This window comes from Homalodisca vitripennis, chromosome 4, assembly GCF_021130785.1.
Source record: "Homalodisca vitripennis isolate AUS2020 chromosome 4, UT_GWSS_2.1, whole genome shotgun sequence".
NCBI classification, from domain to species: domain Eukaryota; kingdom Metazoa; phylum Arthropoda; class Insecta; order Hemiptera; family Cicadellidae; genus Homalodisca; species Homalodisca vitripennis.
In genome coordinates, this window is record NC_060210.1 from 17574949 (window position 1) to 17592987 (window position 18039).

The 18039-nt window shown below is 32.2% G+C and overlaps 1 protein-coding gene across 14 annotated transcripts in view; it reads right to left on the bottom strand.

Moving 5' to 3' along the window:
• LOC124358998 (poly(ADP-ribose) glycohydrolase-like) overlaps positions 1-18039 on the bottom strand; it is a 94431-nt gene that overhangs the window by 14013 nt on the left and 62379 nt on the right. Inside the window, exons 1-8 of one of the 14 annotated variants that reach the window (XM_046811312.1) lie at positions 17493-17693; positions 15063-15307; positions 12580-12683; positions 11148-11264; positions 7774-7923; positions 2638-2891; positions 1228-1328; positions 948-1107 (exon numbers count right to left, since the gene is read on the bottom strand). The exons of 8 other annotated variants lie outside the window; for them this stretch is intronic. In XM_046811312.1, the coding sequence (XP_046667268.1) occupies positions 948-1107; positions 1228-1328; positions 2638-2891; positions 7774-7923; positions 11148-11264; positions 12580-12683; positions 15063-15258 (1082 nt within the window). In that variant the 5' untranslated portion in view covers positions 15259-15307; positions 17493-17693. Of the gene's footprint in view, positions 1-947; positions 1108-1227; positions 1329-2637; positions 2892-7773; positions 7924-11147; positions 11265-12579; positions 12684-15062; positions 15308-17127; positions 17230-17305; positions 17440-17492; positions 17694-18039 lie in introns of those variants that run through there. 5 more of the 14 variants (XM_046811310.1, XM_046811311.1, XM_046811323.1 and 2 more) reach the window with 5 other exon arrangements.

An 18039-nucleotide genomic window follows, 5' to 3' on the forward strand; every position in this document is an offset into this window, starting at 1 on the left:
TGTGATTATTATAGTTCTTTCTAATGGCAAGCAACATTGTGTTAGTAACGCATTGCTGACTAACGTTTTCCATGTTAGTCTAATTAAGTGTTTGTGACACATGCTCTTGGCATTAAACTTTTCTTCTTTTATGGATTAACTAAGTAAGTACAATTATGTGATTATAAAAATAATGTGAAAGATAATTCAACATTTTATCTTTAACAAAATACTTTTAAAATAATAGTAAATGTTATTAAAACATTACTTTTCCAGTATGGTTTATCTTTGTAGAGTCGCCTTTCAAAACCAAAGACTCCACAAAGGTTTGGAAAGGCCTCGTCCAAAAAATAGGCTATATTGGAAAAGTATTGTTTTAATAACATTTACTACTATTTAAAATTTTTTTCCAATTGCTCCAAGAGTCTACAAAATACTTTTAGTAAAATTTACCAATGTATTTCCAATTAACAGTAGATGATATACGTAGTACCTTGTTGTAGCAAAAAACATGCTATAGAGCAACGTCACACATATATGACAAATAAGTTTATCTAAATCATTATTAGGGTAATTGGAACTTGGACATACAAGAACTGTTTGGAAAGTATCCCATATTTGAAGATTACTCCTTATCTTCTGCAGCTATCGTTATATTTAGTATGCATGATTTCTGTACCCTACTGCTGCACCAAGAATAGCTCAGTCAGCTTAAGTAAGTCAGCTGCCAATCAGTGTACAGTGTGTGTGTTTCTCAAGCCTTGCTCGTAGTTTTTCCTTCCGAAACGACGGAACATGAATATTAGCGAATTTCCATTCAGTTTTGTTTCAAAATCTGGAAAAACGTGTGCGAAGTCAACTCAAATGATCAACAAGCCCTCCAACTTTCAGAGAGTGACTACGTTACTGACTTAGGCTATTCTTCAATGAGATCTAAAAAGAAAAAGCCAATTCTTAGCCACACTAACCTATTGGCAAAATCCACCTGAAGCATGTTGGTACCCTCGTCCTCTATCGTGCCAGTACTCGAGACGTACATGTTGGGCAGTCTGTTGGTAGCCTTGCTCCAGTCTGGCAGCTCCCCCGGTGGGACGTAGTGTCGTGAATACGTCACAACGCCTTCGGGCACTAAAAGCCGACAAGATTATAGGCCTTTCTGAACCTCTGGGAGCCCACTGACAAAATTTCAAATCTACAGCCAGTTTCTATGAAAAAGGCGAGAGAATTGTACAACAGCTGAAATCTCACCTTTTGTGGTAACTCTCCTGAAGTAGTTTATTAAACATTTCAGTTTTTCATGGAGAGACGGAAGTCTACCTTTATCCTCTACGTAATCACCCGTGAACAGTCTGCACAAAATAAGTACATGTACATTCTATTAGTCATATATTAAATTTAATGTAATGAAGTTCAGTTAATCTTTCGTTATTTAAGTTAAATTATGTTATTAAATCCACATTACAGGATTATTTTTATATTAGAATAATGAATTGTGAACTAAAACCTTTTTTAAAACATTTTATTTCCAGACACGTGATGGCAAAATTTTAATAAAAGGTTTAAAGAACATATACAAGCTTTGAAAACAAATAACATGTCACAATAAAATCAAATTTCACTGAACATTTATTAGAAACTGACCATAACTACACAAATATTGAGAAGAACATGGAAATTTTGGTTATCAAAAGGAAAGGAGAAATATTAAACACAAAAGAAGACTTAAATATCTATCTAAATTGTAACAAAGATCCTCACATTTTAAATAACAATCTAAAAAATACAGTAAGACAAACCCAATGTTTGAAAAAAATTAAAATATTAAATACACAGAATACTAATCATAATTATTGCAACTGTGTCATAAATGTAAAATCTGTTTAAATGGTCCAAATGTTTATATATATAGTTGTTTATTGTTTATTATTTATTTAGAGGTTAATGTTCACACTGATGATGGTTTAATACTAAAATATGTGTACGGAAATAAAATGTTAAAAAAAGTTTTAGTTGACCATTCATTATTCTAATTAAGTAAATTAATACTTGCAATACTTAACACACGCTTGACGTTGGATGACGTCATTTATGTACACCATATAAAGCTAGCTAATAAATAAAGTTTATCTTACTCTGATATGAAAATAAAGACATAAACAAAGAACAGATTTTTAATTAAAACTTTACTGTGTGTTGACCTACCTATAACATCAAGTGTTTTATTCTAAAGAATGTACGACATTAGGTTTTCTGATCAATCCACACATTTTGCCTTACTAAATCTAGTTATTAGATTTAATGTGGCAATGTAGATGCTAATCGAAATGGGAGTTTTCAAAAATTCAACAAGTATATTAATTTAAATCAAATTCGTATTTCATTTCAAAAAATTATAAAACCAATGAACACCTATGAGGGAAGCTGTTTATTGTTGGTGATAAAATTGCCAATAGTTTAATTAACATTGATTATTACTTATATTAGGTAGATGTTTGGTTTTATACTCAATAATTTTGTGAAATGGCAACAAAAAATGTAATTACCGACCTAAAAAGGTGAATATTTTGGTTTAGAATATAATTTAAATTTCATTAATGTATCACAACCTGTAAAAATACCATCAATACTAAAAGAAGAGCAATCCGTTCCGTTGCCTACCTATTGAAATTGATGCTGGGATAAGTACTATACTCAGAATCCTTCTTGCCGGTGTTTCTACGAGGGAATGTGCAGAGAAAGGCGTTGGCCAGCAGACAGCTGATCTGCTGCTGAGTAAGACTGATCGAGTGTGTGACGTGCTGCTTCAGCAGAGGCACCCCCTGGGTCAGCAGTGTCGGCAGGCTGAGTGCCAACTCCACTACCTTCGGCAACACCTTTGCGAAGAAATACTCTGTCTCCACTTCCTCCAGAGCCTGTAAGAATTAATCTATTCTAAATTCCAAATACTGATGTGTCAGTTTCCGAGATCGTTTCTTAGATCCTGAGATAACAGATGAGTAATTGAGAGTATCGAGGGAAAGCTCTATGTGAATAGCACACAAGTTCATGCCAACTTAAGTTATGTTTTTACCACAACCATTTTTTCCATCCCAAATACTCATGCACTGGTTATGCCAATCATTTTCAAATAACACAGCAGTAAATTATTTGTTACCTCCCATGTTCGTTTGCTCCCATGTATTTTACAAAATAATTAAGGTTGAGATTTAAATAATAAACGTTCAGTTTATTATTTAAAAAGTTAGTAAATAATATAATTAAAGAGTTATTAAATAATAACGTACCTATTATTTAAAAAGTTAGTAAATAATATAATTAAAGAGTTATTACATAATAACGTACCTATTATTTAAAAAGTTAGTAAATAATATAATTAAAGAGTTATTAAATAATAACGTACCTAGTCCAGTTTGTAGTTTTTTATACTTATTCTGTATCAGAGGTAATCCACTGTTAAATATCTTTATCAATGGCAGTAAACATAATTCAACAAGATTAATTAAGACTAAAGTTAGAGTTAGTTAACTGCACAGATCACAGTCTAGATACAATAAGAACAAAGATTCAGATAAAGACTGTAGAGCTGGTTGTTCTCAGCAGTACAAGGTTATATTTTGTTCTAAATTAGCATTTTACATTTTTATACAATCAACTGAATTTCATTTGGGTTCATTTTATTTATGTAAATGTTGTCAGTTTTTTTACTTTGTATTCAATTTCTAGACATTTTTCTTGAAAGTTCTTGTAATGTTCACGAAACCAATAATAATGGTACCGTACATTAACCGCTTCCCGGATTATCCCGAGCTAACTCGTGCAACAAATAAATGTGCCGTTCTAATTTGGATTGGCCCGTATTAACTTGCTCAGTAGTTATTTGAATGAGTTCCACGCATGCAGCAGCACTTTACGGGCGCTCTAATAGTTTGTAGAGGAATCGGTAGATCGCGTTAGCGTCGTCCCTTCCTCATTCATTGCGCTGCCATTTTAGCTGTGTTTCACAATATTTTCTGTGTTTATTTTCAAGTAAATTTGAATGGTGTATTAGACCACAAGCGATGAAAAGCTTGTTAGTGATTTTGAAACAATCAGATGAGAGTAATGTGGAAAGTGAATCTGACACACACGACTTGTCTTCTTCCAGTGAATCGGATGACGACAGCCTCTCCGCAGCCAGACAGTGGACTGAAGTCAATCCAGAAACGTGTGGTTGCCAACTCACCTTGCTTCCCTTTCCAGGGCAATTCAGGTATTTCTTTAAATTTGAGGACAATGGCAGTGTATTGGCAGTACTTTGAATATACTTTTTCGATGATGATATTGTTGGTATGATCTGTACTGAAGACAAGCAGATATGCCATAGAGTACATACGTACTCACAGGAGGGCAAAACCCTTTCCTGAGGTAGGCCCTAATGAGGTAAAAGTATTTTTAGCTGTACTTTATCCTACAAGGTGTTGTAAAGAAGCCTGAACTCGAGCAATATTGGTCAAAGAAACCAATGCTGGTAACTCAATTCTTCCCATAGACTATGAATTACAGGCGCTTCAAACAAATCAAACAATTTCTGCATTTTTCAAATAATGCAGAATATGATGAAGCATCTCACCAATGTCCAAAACTTAAACAGAATTTGGCCATTGTTGACAAAGCTAGTTTTAAAAGTTTAAAAAATGGCCTAGTCCCAGACCGTGACGTAACAATTGATGAGAGTTTGCTGCTTTACAAGTGGCACCTGGGCTGAAAGCAATACATTCCACTAAAGCGGGCACGCTTTGGAATCAAAAGCTTTATGCTATGTGAGTCTAAAAATGGTTATGTGTGGAACTGCATAATTTATACAGGCCAAGGGACTGTGCTAGGTTTTGTTGATGAGAAAAATGCCTGTATCCACCAGAGTGGTTCTTACCTTAATGGAAGACCTTTTATGGAAAACGTTACTGCCTCACATGTGATAATTTTTACAGCTCTCCTCAACTTGCAGATATTCTTATCACCAAGAAAACAGATATGTATGGAACAGTAAGGCTGGATCGAAAGGAAATTCCTAGTAAGTTGAACAAAAAAAGAACTGAAGAAAAATAAACTGAAAAAAGGAGAAATTTTATGGTTTCAAAGAGGTAAGGTGACTGTGATTGCATGGAAAGACAAGAAAATTGTGTCACTTATATCGACCATTCATTCAACAAAAATGATTTGACGTTGAGAAGAATGGTAAAATAAGGAGGCGAACCAGAGTGTGTTGTAGCTTACAACGACACAATGGGTGGTGTTGATCGGGTGGATCAGCACCTCTCTGACTAATCAACACCAAGAAAGAGAGGCAAAAAGTATTATAAAAAAATATTTCTGCATCTTATTGATCTGGCCCTATGGAATTCTCTTGTTAACTGTACAAAAAGTCAGATGGCTCTCTGAGTCCACTGCTCTATCGCCTTGCTGTAGTTGAAAAATTGATAAGAGACCTACCATTACTCGGACCAAATTCGGAAGGCCAAGCAACAGTATGACTCCATTGAGACTTTCTGGGAGAGTACCTACCTGCTACGGAGAAAAAAAAGCCAATCCTACCCGCCTGTGTTCTGTATGTAGCAGAGTACGTGATGCTAATGGCAAGAAAATACGATGGGAAATCACGCTACTATTGGCCTGACTGTGATGTTGCTTTGTGTGTTTCTCCCTGTTTTCGAGTGTACCACACTGTGTCAGACATACAAGTTCAAAGAATAAACTAAAACTTTATTCATGATGTAAGTAATAAATTGGAAATATGTTTTCTTTTATAAGTTAGATTTTACGTTTATGAAGAAACTCTTTTATTTTCATTATAAGTAGGTCATTTTCAATCTAAGATACTGCCTAGTTGCTATTCATAATAACTCATATCTTTGGCCATGTAGTTCAATCTAAAATTTGATACTTTAATAGTTTGTATTACATAAAACTCTTACTTCCATCAGTTAAATGGTCACTGCAACTTTCAAAGCCTACATACTAAGTTTACATAACAACCGTATTTGTATTGTATGTTGTAAATTTTATATTCAATACATTCATTTATTCTCTAACAGAATTTCATTATATTCCTTTAGTATAGTTCATTAGATATATCATGAATATAACAACATAATATTTGAGATATAATTTATAATAAAAATGTGAGTATGTTTGCGTGTGCAAAACATTAATTTTATTTATAATATATATACATATACATACATCCGAGTATACTCGGGTTAAATCTTGTATATAGTTTTTAAAATTAAAAAAAGACATGAAATATGCATGAAAAAAATTTTTAATCAATATAAATAGTTTTCACTTGGACCTAAATATGACCAACTTGGGCAAATAAAGTAGACCGGGAAGCGGTTAAATCATCTCCAACTTCAATTTCAGGCTCTCTAATGTACTTCATGACACGGTTGAGTTTCTAACACATCATTTATTAGTTGCTGACAGAGACAACATTTTAATGTAGCTCTGTATATATAAATTAATCTTAATTGACACGTGAGATCCTGTTACCTTAATCACGGTAATTATTATTTTGAACTGAAGACAAACATTATTTGTTAGGTTAATGTTTTCGTTACGAATTCTGTTAATATCGTTGACATAAATGTGCCTACAACCAGATCTCACAGATGCTTTCACATTTCTCACAATTGTTTACTAAAAAATAAATTCAGGCAATGGAAATTCCAATAAAATATTCTGTTCTGTACAGCTCCAGGAAATCACTCAGAATAAATTCAACATTTTTTAACTGTAATAGATGTCATGGTATTATCAGTGGTATCAGTTAAATTTTACTAGTTACTGCAAACCTATTTTCTGTGTAGCTACAAGCACATCTGGCAAAGACTGGATGTAACTAGTCCATTCTATAGTAATAGTGGGAGAAGGACGTAAATGACAAGAGCTGCTAATTCAATACAACTTAATCAATAATCTTAATTTTTTAATTAAACCAGGATTAAAGCTACAATCGCATTTGTCGCATTTTGTCGACATTCGTAAAAGGCTAAGTATAACCAATTTAAGCATCTAATAGAAAGGAATTAATTCCAATGAGGTTTAAACATTGTTGTTCACAAAACAAAAAATAAGGCAACAGATTTAATGAGGTTAGTACTCAAGCTAGGGAGGGCGTAACTAGATTTATAAAAATAAACAGATTTTAAAAGTAACTTGTTTTATAAAAATTCACTATAATATTTTATTTTATTTCATTTTGTATTTTATATTGAGAGAAGACTTTTAATTTTTTATTTTTATTTTGATAATAAATTAAAAATATTATTTTGTAACTCAAATGTTTTCAATCAAACCTCATAAAGAATAACTCATCTTTTATTATTGAGGTTCTAAATATTTTAACAACAATATTTGTATTCAAATATATATTGTTTATAAAGGCTAAAGTATTAGAGAACTTCAGATTGTGTTTTTATCAGTATTATTGGAATAGCCACTAAAAACCAACACTATTAATAAGTGCTACAGGATAAATATTTTTGCTAAAGAGTCTGAAAAGCTTGTAGCATTTTTGCTAAGAAACTTTTCATCCCGACTTAAACTCTGAATTGAACCATATTAGTTTTAGTTGGTTTAGTTTTAGTTAAATTACTTTGGCCAATTAAAAAAATTAAACACATGACCAGTTTCTAGTAAATGATCAAAACCAAGAGCTCAAATTAAAAAAAAAAACAAAACAACTATAGGCCTGTATCTTATTTTAGAAAATATAACTTTGACACAACGTTCTGTGAGATTGTTTAAGTGGCTAACCGTAGAGAAGAAGGAATGAAGCGCCCGGAAGTCCCAGCGGTCGCTGTACTTGGAGTTGTAGTGTAAGATGGCCGCCTCCAGCTGCTGACTACTGCTGATAGGGCTGCTGAGTGCCTGCTGCACCAGCTCCCATCTACTCCTCAGCTCTGTCTGTCAACAGCACATCACATCATGGATTTGAGAGTGTTGGTAAAACTGAACCTTTGTAACCTTCACACCAATCTTCTAACTTCAGAATGAAACCTTAACCCTTTCACTGCCAAGCCCTTGGCAATCAACACGTGAACTGCTAGTCAAGTGGTGTTATTGGGAGTTTGCTAAAATGTATTAAAAGTCACATTAGAAAGAATTATTTGTTATATTTATGTGAGTTGTGTATTTGTATTTATGCATGAAATGATTTGCAACACTTAATAAAAACACTCACAAAACTGTTATTTATAACGTTATCGCCATGACCTATTTATTATTTGTTCAGAAATACATTGTGTATAATCTAATTGTAGAATGAATATACAGTTGCATCTTAAATATTCTTTTCAAAGTCAAACCCCAAAAATACTTTTTTTCAATCCAAACAACAATGAAAAAAACCTTTATTTTTTACCTTTAAATACAAATTTTGATACTAAGATTGTTTAGAAAAACAACAAAGCAAATTTAAGGTTTATTATAATATATAATAACGATGACATAAATTTTTAACACGCTGCAAAATGTCTAAAACCCACCTGGCAGTTTTTATACATTACTCTGGTCAAAGGCTTGGCAGGACTGGAACAGGTAGTGAGTATTTCACTTTCTGTGTTGTCTACTTGATGCCTTAACCGGCAAAAGCACTTTTGATATTAAATTATATTGTGGAAAAAATAAAAATGTCTTTTGTATTAAAGGTTGTGAGTAAACAGCCTGGCAGCGAAAGGGAAAAGGTGTGTTTACATAAGGAATACAAATTTGTTTTAAGGCCATTACAGCCCTGGTTTTACTGGGTCACTGACCGTACAAAAATTGTTTTCTGTTATTTGTACCCTTACTGAATATTTGAACACATGGAGGAATGTTAAGTCGGTCGAGGTCCATCATATATGAGTGGTGGAATCGTGTAAAACCAGAGCGAAATTAAAAACAGAGGCAGAAATATTTACAGTTAAGTGATGACAATAACTAGTGAGTGACACTGAAAAATTAATTTGAAACTTCAGTTTAATCACTCATTGAACAGCTACTCTTTCTTTGAGATGAAACACAAGCTTTGTTGCATTATTTATGATGTTACAATACATTTTGTTATTTCCCTTTAAGTTTTTTTGTATATTTCATCCATGACTTGACTAAATTAGATAAAATGAGAGTGCCATAATGAAATGAGTGAATAAGTAGTTTATTGTGTGACTAATAGTGGTGAAAAATAAATGACATGAAATATTCACTGGTCTTAGTTGTTAACCAAGATTACATGGTGACAGGAACTCACTTTTCGATGAAAATTTACTTTACCATAATATAATCATAAAAACCTGTTGTTTTATTTACACACCAATTTTAACTACATGATCGTTAGTTTCAATTTTATTAGTGTAATCCCATTTATTACATGGCTTTATCCTGAACACGCCATTGAAGTTTGCCTTAGCAACCATTAAATTACTGTTCACCTAAATAAAAAAGTGGTACATAATTATTGTTCTTATTACTAAAATTAATTACCTTGGAAACCATTAAATTACTGTTCATATAATTAAAAAGTTTTACATATTTATTGTTATTACTAAAATTAATTGCCTAAGAAACCATTAAATTACTATCCACCTAAATGAAAAGTGGTACATATTTATTGTTGTTATTACTAGAATTAATTTAATCAAGTAAAAAAATATTCAAAAACAATGAGCCTCTTTTACACTTACATAGTTTCCTCGTTTCATTTAAACACTTCAAATTTAAAAATTGATTGGTGCAAGTTTCATGTTTGAAAAACTCCCACGAAAACAGATGCAGTGATTATTCACAAGTCTTAGTAAATTATAGTGTTTTGTTCATACATACATTATTGTTTACACTATAAATATGAAAAAGTTAGATTTTGGAGATCTTAGTAGAATCAAAGATATTAACCCTTAGTGGTACAGCATTAAACTGATACGATTGCCCAGTCTGCCCCTCAGCTTGACAGGCCACTATATGTGGCCCACTGTAATTGCACAGTTATAAAGTTCAATCCTTATCCAGTTGTGGCTGGAAAGTGCTGCAATCTCTCTGCCAAATTAGTCACTAAATTAATATTTCTCTATTTGCAGCACATACAACAGTAAAAATCAGTTAGAATTGTTTTTTATCTGATTGCCAGTGTCACTGCATCTGATAACCTATCAATTTATTAAAATATCAGTGCATTTGGTGGGGATAAAGCTCAAAATATTTATATTCTGTTGATACTGGAGACCTATTTGAGACTGATTGTATTTTTACTCTGCAAATAAAAATACATTTAAAACAGATCAACATATAACTTAAATTACATATTTGGTTTGTTTAAAAGCGAGTAATAAAAACCAATCAATAAAGTTTCAACATTGAAGCTAATAAACGTTTTAAACTGTTTGTTTTAAGACAGTCAAGCTGCGAGTACAACCACATAAGACTCCATCCGAGATAAGTGAGAGATATGTTTTTGCCACATTAGTGGCCTCCTTGCAAAGGGTTTCACAATATTAATGTGTTTTTTTTTTAAGAATCAGCCACAACAACGCTTATAAAGTCTGGATGTTACACTGTGTTTGTAAGTAATAAAGTGTGTGTGTTTTATTACGTTTAAAATGATAATTTTTAGAATACTAGTGTAAACAAAAAGCAGAATAATAAAACAGGCAAGAAACACAAAAAAAGTTAAAGCTTTTGGTACCTTGTTTGTTAGTATATGGGAAAATAACAGAAAAATCATTTTTACTGGCCATAATTATGTAGCATCTTTTAATTAAATTTACTAATTTCACTACAAAACTGTGTATATTTTGTACATTTACAGTATCTTACTATATCAATTCATGCGAAAGTTACATGGAGTAAAACTTAGAAAACAAAAAAATCTTAATATAAATCAATTTGTTTACAAATAAAATAAACAATACTCCGGTAAGTGCATAATTTTATTATTTTACATTTCTTTCTGGTTTCTAATAAAAACATTTACATATAACACTTATTACTTATCAATTACGATATATTTTTTTAATATCTGAAAAATAAGTTACGCAGAGACAAAAACCATTGTATCATTCTGGGAGTTTCTTATAATTAGTCGGAGGGTCAAAATTGAAACTGGTATGAGCATTTGATTTTCAAAATAGACTTATACAATGAAGATTTCGACTTACTGGAGTGACTGGATAGAGGTTTGAGGCTGAGTGTGGCATACGGACATGGTTCTGATCCCAGTTGTCTTGCGGTTTCTCTGGCCATGGTTTAGGCACTTGACCTTCCTTCACTGGCAGCTGTGAATATGTTCATTGAGCAAATAAATATAATAAGACAATTATTTATCAACTATCCTATTAGTATGGTTTTTGTTTTATAGAATTATTAATAGGTACAATGACATGAAATACTTTCCAATTTTGAATCAATTAATATATTGGTAAATTAGCATGGAATGGCTTCTTTTGCCTTCCCAACCTCATTACTATTAACTGTAAAATGGGTCACTCTTGTTCAGTGCAAATTCTTTTATTGCATAACAAATTATGTATAAAAATTCAATCACTCATTTTTGTACAATTAGGACATAGGTGATAATTTTTAAACAGATTAAAAACTTAACAGTTACTAGTTTAATTATAATATTACGAATTTTAACCCTTTATCGCACCAAGAGCCTATATATAGGCTGAACCTATTGTCATAAAACGCCAAGAGCTTTGATATAGGCTTGGACAAGTTCGGACGTAAAGAGCCAAGGGCCTTTATTTAGGCTCTCAACATTTTCATGCAGTACATAACCATTTATTGACTAATATAAATAAAATTAGTACTGAATTTATGCATTTTATGTAAATTTTACTATATGAAATGCATTACATAGACATTCATATAATATTGAAACACAATAACAATACACACTAAAATGTTTTATCTAATGACACATGTGTTTTTATGGTAAAAGTCTGTTTTGTACTTTATTTACTAATAAATATATAAATCTGTAAATTGTTTAGTTGTATAATTTTACTAAATTTTCACAGGTCTTTCTCAAGTAAATATATTACACTATAATACAGAGGGTTTTTTAACTCTTAATTCACAAAAAAAAAAAAAAAAAATTGGAAAAAGTATATTTAAAGGTATACAATTTAAACAGATCAACATTTCATAAATTCCATTACATGTCATTGTTCTCCTATTAATCACAAAAAATTAAATAAAAATCATTTGTTTATCATAAAATTTAGCGAAATGAGAACGTTTTATATCTATGTGTGTCATAATTTGTAAAATTGCTCTGGCGCTATTGTGACATATCCAGCGGCAATGCCACGGCGCCCAACGGGACAACCCGCACCAGTAACTCTGGCGTTATGTGACGCGACCTGCCCAATATACTTGCCGCTAAAAAGGTTAAACAATTAAGATGAAATTGTCATGGTATTGCACCTAAAAAAGGTGATTTGTTGCTATCTGTTTTACTGTCTCTACTGAATAATACTGTTTTACATACAGATTAATCAAAATAACTATGATATAAAAATTGCCCTATTTCAATATGAAATTAGCCACTTTTAATTATTTTCAGCGACCTTAACTTTCACTTACCTTGAATAAAACAGTGTGTTGTGGGCTGACTGCCACTGGAGGGTATAAATCTTTTCCTGTATTTTTTATCAGTTTGTGGAGTGGAGTGCCTCGCCATGGAATTTCTGACACCAAATACAAATTACTAATAATAAAAATGGAAATAAAAATATTCTTAATTCAGTTAACTCGATTAATCTAATCTAGAGACTATGTCAAGAGACTTATCATGTCATATAAATCATTCAAACATAAAACCCCAACTAGTATTCACTAATAGATCTTACTACTAAATTTAAAATCTCTTTCCTCTAATAAATATTAAGTGGTTGTATATGAGAAGTAGAGCAGCTCAAATTCTCCTCTTTGGAATTTACAAGAGAGCAGGATGTAACTTAAAAAAATACTACTCAGAGCTCTTTTAACTGAACTTCTTAAGGATTCCTCTTGGTACTAGATCCTATTTCAGTGAATACGCAGTGAATGTGTTGTCCCGTGAGCTTAATGCTAAATCAAAACCCTGGCTACTGAGGTAAGACTTTATCAAGGATACAAGAATGACAAAGAAGCGAGAATATAAGACAAAGTCTTCACCTAATGTACATAGAGTGAGTATGTGTGTGTTTAATGTATAAACAGACTCCAATGTGCCTTAATACTAATGTTCATTGCTGCTAAATGTTTGTTAACCCTCTATGCCCAGCATTGTCCAATGTACCAACTTGCTGTAAAAGTTCTTTGTCCTTTCAGCTTAATAGCCTTCATAAGTCATGTACTTTTTACATACTAAACAGTGTAAATCACTTTCTTCGCAGATTATTGTTTCTTGACCATTGCGGGGGAGGAAGGGTCTTTAAACACTGTGACTTCCTTCGAGTTGGAAAGTCATAAAATTCCATATACGTCTCATTGCTAGTGATAATTTTGGAAATAATCCGATGATCAGGATTACTAACCAGTTGGAGGGTTTGCTTGCTGTTTCTAGTACTCTTTGCTTTTTACTCATGTGTCAAATTGTAAATACCCATCGAGAAAACAAATTTCCTGACTTTTAAAAAGTTATACAAGGATATTGGCACTGCTGCAGATTCAATCTGTATGGAAGCCTCAATCATTAAATAATATAATACAGTGTCTGGCCTCTTATATCATAGTGTGCACCTTGATGAGCTATTTCTTGAGAGACAGCGGAATGCAATCTTCCCAGTTGTACAATGTCTTGACACAAATTACAGCTGATTCAAAATCCTGAACACTATAAAAATCAGTAGCCCAACATGGTGCTTCAGAACCAAAGCCAATTTTGATATGTTCAACGCACTCTTCTTGAGACAAACGGATTTTAAAATTGTAGAAAATCAAAGTCTGAAAATGATCTTCTAATGATTTTACAAAATTAATCTTTCCGAACAGACGACACAAGTACACTGATAAATCCAAATTGCTATCAGATACTGACTGGAGCTTGTACAATCAAATAAGAGTGATAAGATTTTTGCAGCAACCTAAGCATTGCTTAACACTGCCCGTATTTCAAAACTTTCAGAGTGTCCCTTCTATCACATATTTAATATTCAGATTACAGGAATTGGCTATTTTTCCATGTAATAAAATTAGTAACTGAGTAACTTGAAATTAAATACTGCATAGAAAAGCTTAGTAACCCAGTACAAACATATTTATTCTGCAACACAGCATTAGGTATATACGTTGTCAACTATGGACAATATAATGAGATATTGTGATTGTACATTTGCTTTTGGATACAGTAAATTACAGTTTAGTGTAGACACAGTTAAAAGTTCATCTTAATTATTAAAAGATACCCAAAAATGTGGACCATATTTTTATATTTAAATAAATAACTTTCTACTTGAAACTTGCATTAAAAATATAAGCACAAAGAGAATTCTTTAAACTGATTTTGCACAACCCAGTCTGTTGACTCGTGTAAACCTTACTTTATAGAATATGATATACTTACACTCCCTTGTATTTTTGTATTGCAGAGTTTGATATATGTAAAAGAAAATTTAGAACAATTTGACTTAAGAAGCTCAATACATACTCATTATACAAGAAACCAAGACTCAATCAACCAAAAACATGCTAGGCTAGCCAAAACCCATAATAGTTATCTGTATATAGGCATAAAGCTTTTTAACAAGTTACCATTAGAAGTTAGGGAAATTTCATGTAATAATTTTAAAATAGCTGTGTCTAAATGGTTAAAGCAAAATGCATTCTATTCTATCGAAGAAATGTATCTTTACAATATAAGTAATAGGATTTTCATGTAGTTCATGCATGTATGCTCAGCATTAAGGATATAACTGTACCATGTAAGCTATGTTAAGGTTTGTGTATGTGTTTTTGTTTTTATTTGTATATTGTATATTATATATGTTTTAAGGACATATTTTAAACTCTATGACTTTGTCAATGCATCGTTTGTGTGGGATGGCAATAACATATTCTTGATTCTTGATATAAAAAGTACTAACCTGTGTGTGATGTTTCATTTTTTACAGACGAATTACTAATTTCTGTTCTTGAACATTGAGGAGTTTCAGTACTACTAGACGTGGCAGAGTCGTGTTTAATTAAAGTATTATCTTCTTGTGAGCTGGCGAACATATCATCATCAGACTCTGAGACAACCATTGAAATATCATAACTCGAAGGCTCATCAATTTCCATGTTTAACAGTGACGTTGTCTTTTGAATCCTGTATTATTGAATCTGAAAACTGTAATATTAGTACAACTCAAGTTAATTGTAAAGGTAAATTTATTTATTTTATAAGCTTATTTAAATTCTTTACAATACTTCTCTATTTCCAGTTTAATATGCTATGCCAAACTTACACCTAAATCTCAATTTACTGAGCCCATTATTTGGAGTAACTTATGCGGTTACTTTAAAAATTGGCTACAACTCTATTATTGTATATTTCTACTTCAACTGATAGAAATGGTTAAGAATACAAAGTAAATTATGAAAGATTTTCTGCAAAGACAAGTTGGTCTATGTGCAGGAAAGAACTAACATCAGTCCATTTGTAGCACTTACTTAAATTAAATAAACATCAGAAAAGTTGGATGACCTGGGACGTTACCTGAGGGTTGGGAAAGTACCAATCGGAAATGCCCTTGACCATCAGTGCGAGCTTCGGTGGCATCTGTGCCAACCCGCACTTCAGGTGAAGAAAGAAAAACATCCCTTGAGATATTATCCAAATTCAAGCTCAGATCATGTGAGCACTTGTACAGGTTATCTTTAACATTAGTACTACTAGTAACATATCTATAACCTAATCTAAACATTTTTGTGGCAAATTTTGTTTATGTTACACAACAAGAGACATCGATACAGAGGAACACGGAAAATCGGTTGAAAAAATCTGTAACAATACCAGGCACCCAGAAACTTTATGCCCATCCCCGTTCCTTCTAGCATTAGTAAAATGAAAGTAAAAGCTTTTTCAGAATCCACTGAGTTTCAAATCGAAAATGTTACAACGATTCAGGACTGATTCAGTTTAGCAGTTATTTAACCATCGTCTGTGACACAGGTGGCTGGCCTGTGTTGAAAAAAGAAAATGGCCAATGATGAAGTAGAGGTTTCATTTTTAAACCCAGACACTCCAACGCCTAGCTTTTCTTTCCCTAGAAGACAAGGTATTCTTTGGTTTCCTGTGACACATATTGTATGTAAAGTAAATCTAGTAACTCCAATCCAGTGAACATATATATTATCACATGAAAAACAACAAAAAACCATAGAAGCCTACAGAGACTTTAATCAAAACTTTCCGAAGAGCCTCTAAAAGTTAAAAATTATGTATCTTGAGTCTATTATTCTTTTATGTAGGCCTAATATGTGTACAGTCGGTGCAGATGATTTAGTAATTGTTCAAATTAATTACTATTGATTGATTACATCGACTGGTATAATAATAAAATATCGTTTGATAATTTCAATGTAAAAACCGAGTCCGCTTTTCCTCTACCCGTTAATTATTTTTCAAATCACTGATACTGGTTAATTATTAATCAGTATCAGTTAGTTACATCAAAGCTTATAACTGAGTATTATCCATTTAAAAAACCTAGACCACTTATCATAATCTATCTTAAGATGGCATAAGAAATTAAGGTTTGACATGACCAATTGAAAGTTTGTAATGAAATAAAATGAAAATGTTAGATCCAGTAACATGTACATTGAACACAAACATAGGTTAGTTCAAACTTCAGATGAACTAAAATTGCCGCTTTAAAGGCAATTTTAAATTCTAAGTGCTTCTTCTTTATTGAGTAACCAAACACATAATAGAAACCCTTATTTCTGTTTGGGACGAATATTAGACAGAATTTGCAATGTAAATATCAAGTACAAACATAACCTATAAACTTTACATTAGTTTAAATTTTAGTACGGTAATAACCATCTGACTATGTTTAAATCACATAAAGGCTTGATAATTTTAAAGAGAATAATATGTATAACATAAATAGAACCTAAACCTAGAACCTTTAAACTGTTATTTGTCATTAACATACTCACAGAACAAATTATAAACATTACGCTTGATTATGAAATATATTTGATAATGTAGCCTATATCATTGCTTGGACAGAAATATTAATTTTAGAGTATAATAATCAAAGTACTAACTTTGATTTTGCCAGTTACTGACGTGACTGTAATATTTAATATTAATAATCAATAAAATTAACCTAACCTGTAGTGATGTTACTAAATTGCTTCTGACAGAAGAGAAATGAAAGCGAATGGGCAGTCGACGTACGTTGAACATGTGTGGAGCAACAAATCAGCTGCAATACAAAGTTTAAAAAAACTTATGAACATTATAATATTATTGTAATTGTTAAGGATAAGTTAAATCCTTCACTTATAATCTATACTACCTCTTAAGAGTATGTTTTTATGTATGGTTGTAGTGGCTTATAAAACATCAACATCGTTTTATATTTTACTTTTATCTTCTTCCCCGCCGCAGTCCTAATCCTTGACAAAAGGATCTGAGAGAACTAAGAAAATTCGATTTTATAGTGAGAAAACAAGAGACATCCGGATATTTCCTTGTATCACGTAATCTTGGCAATTCTAATTTCCCTCCCCTCTCCGACGCCTGAGTCATCATCATTGCCTTCCGCTGGGATTGTGAAATAGTGGTAGGAGTCTGGCAAAGGACGAGCTCCTCATGCAGTGGAATAATGGGGCGATCAAGCCAGGTGGAGAGAAAGAATGGGGGCAGAGCCGAGCAGTACCGATAAATCCCGAGAATTTTTGACAAACCCTGTACATGCGGCTGATAGCGACCTCAGTTCGGAACGGTTCTGATTTCTATTATCTTACGAATTAATGAGTCGTTTTATATCCGAACATATCTGTAAAACATAGAAATTATATCGAATTAATTGTATTAATATTGAACTTTCTTTATAACTCCAA